Raw genomic sequence first — 11,113 nt, 5'->3', positions numbered from 1 at the left:
TCGGATTCTGCATCAAACCCGGCTCTCCAATCAGAAGCAGCTTGGTTCTGGGCAGTTCTCCGGGTCTTTCCCATGCCTGCATTTATACTCTGCAGCCAGCTAGACCTGTCCACTCCTTGGGGATCTCAGATGGCCCCCACTTCCTGGTAGACACCTCACTCTTAGCTGACCACCCACACTTCCTTTGGCTGTTCCCAAGTGGTCTGGGTTGCCAAGCCCTCACCAGCCTACTCCCTCCAGACCCTCTCCAGAGTGACTGTGGCCTCATGCTGAATAGTGTCCCAAGCCAGATAAAATACCCCAGGTGTAATCCTAGCAGAGGAAGCATGAGCTTATGTCCTCCCACATTCTGGGCCCTATACTCCTGCTGATGCAGCCTCACAATGTTAGAAATAAGGCGAGCCTCCCCCCCCCCCCCGCAAGTCAGGGGTTCTGGTAGAATACAAAACACTCTGGAGCCAGGCAGCAACGCAAACATATTTACTTCTACGTAGAAGGGTGTACACACATGGTCTGGAAGCACGTGCACAGCGAGCAGACTGTCTGCTTGGCTTTATAATCCCTGACGCATGTGACCTGTCCTTTGCTCTTGATTGGAGCGCAGGTGCACAGTCTTTTGCGATTGGCTAATTCAAAGGGTGGCCCCCAGGGGAGCTGCAAGCCATGCAGCCAACATGGCGGCTGCCAAGTCACGCGATCCAAAATGGCAGCTGTCTAAACTGTTCTTTGACAGAAAAGATGACTTGTTTATTCTCACAACAATGAATCCATTTTTTCTTTCAGGTGCCTACTCATTGCTAATTAGTGATGAAGCTGGTCTTGACCATGTACTGGGCTGTCCTTAAGCTCTGGAGGGAGGGGGGCTGGTGAGAGGCCCCCCACTTGGCCTGGCCCAGCCCAGAGGCCTGACTCTGGTGTAGGGCACCCAGAGTCTGTGGTTCATGATCAGGGCTCATACGTCAGTTCCTGGGATGCTCACCATCTGTGCCTCTGTTGCTTTCCTTGTCATTCCTTCAGGGAACCCGTGAACGCCCAGCTGCCTGCATTGTGCTGGAGCCCCACCAGGCAGGAGGGAGATTGGAGAGCTGGGTTTGATGCAGCTACAGACTGGGAAGGAGCTGCACCTCTAAGGGCCAGCAAGGTGGGGCCCTGTGCATCCATAGGAGGTGGACAGGTCCTTTGAGAGCTGAGTGCTTCCTTCGCGCCAGGAGACCCTGCAGAGGCTCCAGAAAGGGCGGCTTTCCCCCTCCTGCTGCTTTAATTTCCTCCACCCGGTGAGGACCGAGGCAGGCCAGCCTGTGCCGGTATCACAGCCGCTGCCCCTCCGAACGCAGAGGAGACTCCGAACCCTTAGCACAGGTTCCAGGAGGCCACTGCCACCTGGGCAGTTAAACTTCCGATCTAGTGCTCTTTTCTGGTCCACACTGGCCCTCTGGCCACCCCTCTCCTGAGTCTTACAACGCTGGGGCAGGGAGGGGGGATGGCACTGGAGCCAAGTACTAGGCCCAATTCTGCCTGTTCTCCTGATCCCCAGATCTGGCCAAGGACAGGACTAAACGTTTCTATGCAGTCCGGACAGCCTGTCAGCACACCAGGCAGTTCCTTGGAAAACAAGACCCTCGAGGTTCGGGCTGATAGAAGTCAGAGACTGGAAACTGTCCCCAGAAGAGCAGGGCTGTGATGACAGCAGGCAGGGTTGGGGGAGGGGGCACCTGGAGGACCAGAGTGGGGTGCAGACACATGGGGAGACTGGCTGGGATGAGGGGGGTGGGGAGTTTGGGGAGCACTGGATGGGGTGAGCGTGGACCCCATCCCTGAGCCAGGGGCCTGTGGGACTGCAGCAACCTCACAACTATGAGGCCAACCCTGCCAGGACGTGGCCACCGTTCGCACTCCCATCACAGAGCTGGAGAACAGGGCAGGGAGGTTGTTTGGTGCCCAAGGACATGCAGATGGGACGGGACGAGTTGGCCTTGGAACCCAGGCCCACCCCAAACCAGCACCCACAGCAGCCTCTGGAAAGTGCTGGTTGTTCCGACTTGAGTCTGGAGGCCAGGGAGGTGCAGCCACAGCACAAACCTGCCTGGCTGGGCACCCAGCCCTCGCCTCTACCAGCTCCAGACTTTCCTGAATGAAGCACGGGAGTGTGTCCCCTCAACAGACCCCGGCTACCTCCTCATGGTCCCACTCTCCCCACCCACCACATCTGGGCAGCCCCTACGAGGGGCCCAGGGATCCTGGCCTGCACAGCGGGAGGACACCAGGCCGCACCCTCCACCAGACTTCAGATGGGTGGGCAGCAGGTTGCAGGGCCCTAGAGAGTGACCAGGGGAGATGCCCCAGCGCTACCACCTCCCACCGTGCAAACGTGGGCAGCGCACAAGCCCTGTCAGGATCAGCCCCGGTGGACAGCTTTATTCCGATCTCAGGGAGGCAGCAGGACCCAGCAGGTATCCACCCCACCCCAATGCCCAGGTATACCAGGCTCTGGACACAGCAAGTGGGCAGCCCCATCCCAGGTCCCCGGGGTGGCCTTTCTCAGGCCTCAGTCCTTTTGCCCTTGCCCCATCTGTATTCCGTCTCAGGGGTGGGGTTGTTACCTTCCAGGCTCCGTGCCTGGGTCAATCTCTGCCCAGCAGGCTTCTTGGAGAGTGTCCATACCCATGGTGAGCTCAGGGCCCATCCTGTGGCTCTTCACCACTGGTCACAGCCCCCCCCCACCACCACCCTCAGCAAGCAGCACCTCCCAGAGAGCCCTGGATCTGGTCCCCACACGCCTGTGTTGTCTCCTAGGCTAGAGTCACACACAGAGAGTCCTGGCTCTTGTGAGCCTTGGCAGCGGGAGCCCCGGCTAATGCAGATGCGTCCTGGAACTCCTTGGTCACGTAGTAGTAGCAGATGGCGTCCAGGCAGCAATTGGCATCCGAGACCTTGCTAGTAATGTGGAGGGTGTCCTGAATGACACAGGTGTTCAGGCCCGTGGCCAACCGCCACGTCAGCACCATGTGCAAGGGCAGGAAGCAGACCACGAACACCACCAGGTTCGCCCAGATCATGAAGGCAGCCTTCCGGGTGGCCTCCGCCTGGCCCACGTCGGCAGCCGGCCTCTGGCCCAGGGCAGTCACCACCTGCAGAGAGCAGAAGACCAGCACGGCCAGCGGCAGGTAGAAGCCCAACAGGGAGAAGACCACGGTTTGGGGGTTTTGCCGGGAGGGGTTCCCAAAGCAGAAGCCACCTTCTTGATCCTTCAGGACCCAGCGAAGCAGCAGGGAGCTGACCACCAGCACCCAGAGCACGGCACACACGGCCCCGGCCTGCTTCGGGGAGCGGAGCCCACGGCCGTACAGCGGGTGCCGCACAGCCACGTAGCGGTCCACAGCGATGGCCATGATCAGGCTGATGCTCATGTACCTGTTGGCCAGGTAGATGCCCTGGGAGAGCTGGCAGAGCAACGTGTCTTCGGCTTTGTACCGCTCCAGGGAGAAGAGCATGAAGGGCAGAGTGCAGAGCAGGCAGAGGTCGGCCACGGCCAGGTTGACCATGTAGATGTGGGTCTCTGTCCACTTGTGCAGGCGGCAGCAGAATACCCAGAGCGCCAGGCCGTTGAGCAGCAGGCCCAGCACCAGCAGCAGGCCCAGGTAGGCATGGCAGATGTGTCTGACCAGCGTGGAGCTGGTGAGGGGGCAGGTGCTGTTGTTCATGGTCCTGGGGCTGCAGGAAGGGAGCAGGGGTGAGGAGGGCGGGCAGCACACGGAGCTCAGGGAATGGCAGGGCCCCGCCCACCTCTGGCCAGGGATGAGCCCCCACCCCATATCCAGGAGCCCAAAACTCACTTTCCCAAAGAAGTCATAGAAACCATAGGAGCTCTGAGGCCCCGTAAGCCAGACCCCTGCCTGCTGGAAGGTGGGAAAACCGAGGCCTTTGGAGCCGGGGGGGGGGGGGGGGGCAATGTGGCCCCGTGAGCCAGCCCAGGCCTGGAGCCAGCCCCTCGCACTCTCCAGAGCCCTCCTCTCCGGGTCCTGCCCGCTGCTGGGCAGAGAGGAAGGAGAGGAGCCCACTGCCACCTCCAGTCCAGCCGATTCAGCTCTCAGGACAGGGCGCCCGGAACGGCCACTCTAAGGAGGGCCCAGGACGCAGCCTGCGTGGCCTCTCCTCCCGCTTCCCGGACCTACATTTGACCCACTCCTGCACCTCAACAGGGTGGTCAGCATGTACCCCACCTGGCCACTCCTGGCAGCAGAGGTCCAGACAGCAGGGGCTGTGGCTCAGGACAGCTCCCCAGAAAACTCCAGAAGTCTGGTCTTCCTCCTCCTTCCTGCCTGCCCTCCCTCCGAGTGTCCGCCCACCCAGTCCTGTTCCGTGAGGCCCCCCGCCCAGGCCCCATCTGGGGTAGGGAGCCCCTTGAGTCCTTGTGGTCAGAACCCTGAGGGAGCTCTGCCCTCCAGGCCCAGACCGGCCTCACGGTGGCACTGGGCGACCTCCACCTCGTCATCGTCATCACCAGAAGCTCCCACACAGCTTCCCCTCCCTGTCTATGCTGGCCTCTCACGCCCCCCAAAATGCCCCACCACGCAGGGCAGGAGGCCCAGGACCAGCCCACCAGGGCCTGAGGACGTGGTCAGGGTCCGAGCTCCAGGTGATGACACCTGATGCTGAGATGGATTCTGGATTCACCCTGCGCTGGGTCAACCTTGGAGCCCCCAGGGGGCTGCGCTGCTGGTGTCCCACGTGGTGGGGTCATGGAGCATGTGATGAGGACCAGGGCACCAAGCCTCCTCCCACCCCCAGGAACACGGGCCCTCCAGGTGGGGAATGGAAGTGGGTCAGTTTGGGAAGGGGGGGTGGCTGGGCCAGGCTGGGTGGGTTCTTTTCTCTTCCCTGCCCTCTCCCCCCCCCCCCCCCCCCGCAGGAAATACTCAGCATTTGCAGAGCCATTAGGTTCATTAGCGCCGGCTGGGCCCCCTGGGAGCCTCCAGACACAGACCATTAGAGAGGCAGTAGCAGGTTTCAGCCAGGAGCAGAAATATTCCTCTGAGCATGCCATCCCATCCCTTTTGCATTTTAAAATGGCACATTTGCCAGCAATTACAATTTCATGCATGCTTTTCCCGTATGTGACATCCCTACACGCCCCGTGATCTCACGCCTCGTTTTTTGAAGGATTCTGTTGGTTCTTTCTGAGTCACCTCATTTTGTCCAGATCCTGAGGTTCCTCAGACCATGAGCCAGGCCAGGCTCTGTGGACACCCCAGAAGCCACTAGAACCAGCCGCTGGGACCCTTCCTTCCTACCCACCCCGCCCTCCTAGCTACTCCCCACCCAGAAACCCTGGTGAGCTGCCAGGCCAGCTTTGTGAGGTGCCCCAGCCCAGAACCCTCAGAACCTACCTGGGACTACTACTCCGGGCCCCTCATCTCTGTCCTCTGGCGTCATCCCAGGAAAGCTTGGGAAGTCAAGGCCTGGGTCCCACCCAAATGGCCTTGTGTATCCCTGCCCATGCCCAGCCCCAGCATGGGGACGTACGTCCAGGACAGGGACCGCCTCTGGCCTCCTGCCCAGACATGCAGGACCGTCCCCTTTAACAGACACTGTGGTCGCCCTGCAGAAGCGCTTGCTCTGAGCGCTCAGCTGCCAGGGGCCCTGGCGTATCCGGCCGGGGGAGGCGGGCATGGGAAAGGGGAGCAGGCTCAGCTTCCTCTTCAGTCTGCTTCCCGCACAGGAAGCAGAAAGCCACCTAGTGATTTGCACCAAGATGCCTGTGCAGTCACCGTCAGAGAGACCTATGCGTGCACTGGGGCTGCCCTCCCCTCCCCGCTCCCCAGCCCCTCTGTCTGCCAGACCCAGACACCCCACAGTCGGATCCGGGGCAGACAGTGGTGCCTGGGTGCTGTGCAGGCCCCCGGAGCTGGGACCCCACCTAAGAAACACCCCAGGATCCAGGACTGGCATGTGTGAGCGAAACAGAAGTGGCACAAAAAAAGGCGAGGATGGAGGATGTGAATACATACAAATGGAACATGACCCAGCCATAAAAAGGATGAAATGTTACCATTTGTGACAAGATGGATGGATCTTGAGCGTACCATGCTAAGGGAAATAAGCCAGACAGAAAAGGACAAAAACCATGATTCCCTTCATATGTGGGACATAAAACAAAAAGCAACAAACGAACAAAACAAACAAAAACAAACTCATAGACACAGACACCAGAACGGCGGTCACCGGACGGGGAGGGAGCGGGGAGAAGAGGAAAAGCGTCAGATGTGTGGTGACAGGAGACTAGACTCCGGTGGCGAGCACGCACTAGAGTATACGAAAGTCAGATCATAACCTTGTGCCCCTGAAATTTACATAACGTTGTTAAACAACGTTAGGCCAATAAAAACTTTTAAAAAAGGTTTCACAAAACAGCTCACCGAACTGGCAACACAGAACTGAAATATTTTCTATCTAGTTTTTTAATGCTGGTCACACCCACAAGGTAGCTCTCAGTCTCGAATTAGGTGGGAATCTAGGCCCTGGAGGTACCTCGAGCTCCTCTGAACTGCAGCCCACCCTCATGGAGGGGGGTCCCCTTTCCAGACCTGCCCCTCGGAGCTCCTCCATTAGGACACTCTCCAAGCCCCATCACAGCCCTGGCCCCTCTCTGAGGCTCCCCATCACAGCCCTAGCCCCTCTCTGAGGCTCCCCATCACAGCCCTGGCCCCTCTCTGAGAACCCCCATCACAGCCCCGGCCCGGCTCTGAGACCCCAGGCCCCGAGGTTGGCACTGACCTGCAGTCAACCTCGGTTTCCTGGGCTGAGCCGTCTCCCCCACCCCTCAGGCTGCCTGACTATAGCCCTCCTTAAGGCAGGCAGGCAGTTAGCGGGCTGACGACAGCAGAGCGGGGGTGACGGGCTCCCCGCCTCCGCCCCAGCCCAGAGCTGCCTGGGGAATTTCCAGGAAGGGAAGTGGGAGTGGGCACTATGTCGACACCTCCAGACAACACACGCTCTTGCAGCACCAGAGGGTTCCCCCAGCAGAGGCATCTGTCCCAGCCCGGTCCCCGCACCTCCGCCCCCACCCACACCCTGGCAGGCGGGCCTCCTGCTCACTGCACGGCACCCTCACACGCACAGGCACGCTGACGGGTGACCTCCGAAAGGCATGGACACACAGCTGCTCAGGCCGACTGCCTGCGGCTGCTTTACCCGGCCGGCTCCTCTCCGTCTCCTCCTCAGAAGCCCCTTCCGAGGCCGCCCCTGCTCTGGTCTCTGCACTCTGAGCCCAGCGTGGGGAGCGGCCCTTCCTTTGGACCCCCACTCAACCCCCTGCACCCTGAGGGCAGGGACGTTGTCTCCTCAGCTTCCCCCACCAATTGCCACCTGCAGCATCTCTCTCTATACAGACTGCTGGGAGCCCTCCGACCCCACCCCTGTCCATTCACAGAGGAGGAGCTGAGGCCTGAGTGGGGAGTGGCCCGGCCTCCTGACCCTGGGACCAGTGCTCCTGCCCAGAGGCCCCTGAGGAGGGCCCTGTTTCACGCCTCTCCTCCACAGTCGCCAGACCCAGGTCTGACGGGGGGCATGGGGGGGTGTCTCTCCATGGGCTCCTCCTGACTCCCCTTTCCCCCTGCCTGCCTGGCCCCCTCCCAACCCAGTCTGACACCCTCTCCATCTGTTTTTTGTTTTTTTTCATACGACTTGTCTTTTGTACAGTTGACTCTTGAACAACTTGGGGGTTACAGGCAACAACCCCCACACAGTTGAAGATCCATATATAACTTTGACTCCCCCCACAAAACTTAACTACTAGTAGTCTCCTGTGGACCAGAAGCCCTACTGATAACATGACGTCAGTTAACATATTCTGTATGTTATATGCATTAAATCCTGTATTCTTACAATAAAGTAAGCTAGAGAAAAGAAAATCATAAGGAAGAGAAAATACAATATTTATTGAAAGAAATCTGCGCCTAAGTGGGCCCACACAGTTCAAGAGTCGCCTGTACTAGTCCTTAGTCTTTGCTTGTGACCAGGACCCCGCCTGCCCTCGGACAGGTCACCACTGGGCACAGAGTAGCGCCTCAATAAAGCGTATTAACCAGTTGGCGGCCCTGACAGCGGGAAGAATCTGTCCAGTGACCGTGCCAAGGACCGAGCAGGGTCCGTGGCTCCCAGCAGGTGCCCCATAAACATTAGCTGGCCACAGACTCAGAAACATCTGCTTGGCCCTAACTGGTTTGGCTCAGTGGATAGAGCGTCGGCCTGCGGACTCAAGGGTCCCAGGTTCAATTCCGGTCAAGGGCACGTACCTTGGTGGCGGGCACATCCCCAGTGCGGGGGGGGGGGGGGGGGGGGGGCGGGGAGAGGGCGTGCAGGAGGCAGCTGATTGATGTTTCTCTCTCATCGATGTTTTTAACTCTCTCTCCCTCTCCCTTCCTCTCTGTAAAAAAATAAATAAAATACATTAAAAAAAGAAAACAAAAAGAAACACCTGCCTGGTGGGAGGGAGGACCTGCCCCCTGAGCCCCGCCCCAGGAGCCGGCTCCCTCCCCGTGGAAGGCCGGCTGCCCGGAGTCTGAGAGGCCTGGCCATGCTGGGCAGGCTTCAGGTGCTAGGCCAGGCCCGGCCCCTCACTCCTGGGCAGTCTCACAACCACAGCGATGGTCCTCTGCCGAGAAGGACGGGCGAGGGCAGCCTCGATGCTGCTGCCGCCAGCATCCGCCAGGGGGTGGAGGCCTCCTCCCGTGCCTGCCACCCCTGCTGCAGTCCCAGAGCCTGTTCTGCTTCCATCCTGACTGGCCTGGGAGAGTCCATGTGACAGGCTTGTGGGGGGTTGGCACAGATCTCAGGGAGGCTCCTCCTGCCCCATTCTCTGAATCCTTGGGGTCAGAGAGGAAAGGGCTGTTGGGCTGTGAGAGACAGCCATGAGCTACGTGTGCATCACTGCCCTAGGTCCACGTGAACCCTGGAGGGCAGGGCCCCGGGGAGGCTGGCCTCTCCGAAGGAGCCTGCTGGACGTGTTCATGGGCCAGCCCAGCACACCCTGCTGCCAGCCCCACCCTGCAGCAGCCACCTCCCTCCCTTGGAAACCTGCCACCCTGCCAACAGGGCTCCCTCCTGCCTGTCCCCCTACATAGAAGCCATCTTCGGCCTCTGAGACCCCATGCGGCTCATTCATGCATGCACTCAGCGAATGTGTCTGAGCACGGAAGGTGTCACTGAGGTTAAGAGTGGGCACAGGAGGGGCAGGGGTTGAGGGAGGCCCCCAGTGGCACACCCTCAGGGCCTGGCTGTGCTTGAGGTTCCCCTGGTCATGAAGGGTCATGAAAAGGTCATGTGGGGAGTATGAGAGCAGATGGGCCTGAGAGGTGCCTTTGGGGCTGCCTATCCTGGTCCAGACCCCCATCCTCACCCCACAGAGTCACGGACACACACAGGCCCAGTGGGGGGAGCTCCCACGGCACCGCCCTTCCCTGCTCCTCCTCGGGCCCCTCCCTCAACAGCTGCCCGAAGCACCTGTCACCCCAGACTACATGCCTCAAGGCATCTGGACACCTGCAGATGACAGAGTGCCCCATCAGCTGGCTGCAGCACCCCACCTTCCTGGGCACAGCTGGACGGGCCGCTGTGCAGCGAGACCACAGCCGGTGCTGGCAGAAGGCAGAGGAGGCTCTGCTGGGCGCTGACCCCGAGCCCTCGCCACCCCAGGTTGGCTGACTCACCCTGACAGCGGCTGTTCCCCTCCTCCTGGCTGGCTCCCCAAGACTGCCTGCTCCGGTTCTGCTCTGTGACTGCATGAGCCCCCTGGGACCCCTCCCGGCAGCGGCCGAGGGGGGCCTCGGCGGCTGCTCCGTTTCCCTGTCACATGGGCTAACGCCAGAGTCCTGGCTCCTCCCAGCCTCTTGCCCTCTCCCTGCCCCTGCGGTGCTCCTCTACCCGCCCAGGCCTCCTTCCCCGGCCTCTACCCGAGGCTTCTCTGACTGGCAGGCTGGCCACTGGCCCCACACCAGGTCCCGCTCCTGGACAGGCTGCCTTCCTGCAGGGTCTCGGACATCAAGCTGCCCAGCCTGGATCCTGGCCTCTGTCTGCGAGGCACCCCCACTTCCAGGAGGTCATGCCCCTGCTCAAGAACCTGCTGAGCTCCCCACTGCGGGGACAGGAGTTGCCAGGCCTGCTCCTGGCGAGGCCCTCGGGCTGCAGGGGTGATGGTGGAGAGCCTGGGGTGTGATTGCATCTCAGCCCTGCTTGCAAGTCAGCTGTGGACCTCCAGCAGCTGGACCCAGAGCTGAAGGGCGTGTCTCCCTTTTCGAGGCCATGTCTCTCTGTGAGGGGTTCCCTGCCCCCCCCCTGCCCCCCACCCCAAGGGCAGCAACCTCCAGCTTTGGCTGGTTTGAACCATTGTGGGGTAGACCCAAGAAAAGTTAGCTTACTCAGCAGCCTCTCGAGAAACACTTGCTGCGTTCTCATGTCCCCCTCCTTCCCCAAAACCGCTGGCCTCTGACTCTCACTTCCCCTGGACATTGGGCAAGATGCCAGCTAATAGAAATGTGAACAGACTTCACAGAAAAGGCGATGTAAAGGGTTCATTAAAGATATGAAAAGACCCCAACAGACTCACAAAGAGAGATACAGAGATTAGAAGTGCCTACAGTGGCATTTCCGTCTCGCATGGGCAAACGCCAGAGCCCACAGCACTCGGCGCGGGGGGTGGGGGGGGGATGGGGGGACAGCCTCAGACCTCTCCCGTTGATACTGAGCATGGCACACACCCCATGGAAGGGGGTTCGTCATATCTACCAAAATTAGAGATGCGTGGCCTTTGACCCCGTAACGCCGCTCCTAGGAACCCATTCTACAGGCAGGCGGAGGGAAAGCTGCTTCCGAGGCTCTCCCCGTGCACGCAGGGTCGCAGCAGCCCAGGAGCCATGCTGGCGTCTGTTCCGTCCAGGCCACGGAGCAGCGGGCAGCTGGAGGAAGGGAGGAGCCATCTCTGTGCCACCACCAGGAGGTTATCTCCAAGAGGTGCCGCGAAGTAAACAAGGGTGTGGATGCTCATTCACTTATTTGGGGCCAGCTGGTTATATTTTTACAAATGGAAGGATAAGCCATCAAGTTTGTTTTCAATTAA

General features: G+C 60.2%; 1 protein-coding gene across 3 annotated transcripts; it reads right to left on the bottom strand.

Annotated features, from left to right (window-relative positions):
- Positions 1-620: 620 nt before the first annotated feature.
- Positions 621-10,839, bottom strand: GPR35 (G protein-coupled receptor 35). Of its 3 annotated transcripts, none has more exons than XM_079782698.1 (2): positions 10,783-10,839; positions 621-3,711 (listed from the first exon to the last, which is right to left on the bottom strand). In XM_079782698.1, exon 2 carries the CDS (start codon positions 3,699-3,701, stop codon positions 2,790-2,792), a length of 912 nt encoding a protein of 303 aa, XP_079638824.1. In that variant the 5' UTR covers positions 3,702-3,711; positions 10,783-10,839; the 3' UTR covers positions 621-2,789. The 3 variants fall into 3 exon arrangements, with proteins under 3 accessions (XP_079638824.1, XP_079638823.1, XP_079638825.1); XM_079782697.1 differs by lacking the exon at positions 10,783-10,839 and adding an exon at positions 9,708-9,838; XM_079782699.1 differs by lacking the exon at positions 10,783-10,839 and adding an exon at positions 4,647-4,669.
- Positions 10,840-11,113: the final 274 nt, after the last annotated feature.

Source organism: Cnephaeus nilssonii (assembly GCF_951640355.1).
Source record: "Cnephaeus nilssonii genome assembly, chromosome: 10".
Classification (NCBI taxonomy): Eukaryota; Metazoa; Chordata; class Mammalia; order Chiroptera; family Vespertilionidae; genus Cnephaeus; species Cnephaeus nilssonii.
Note: the sequence above shows the minus strand (reverse complement) of the source record. Positions and strands in the feature narration are given on the sequence as shown.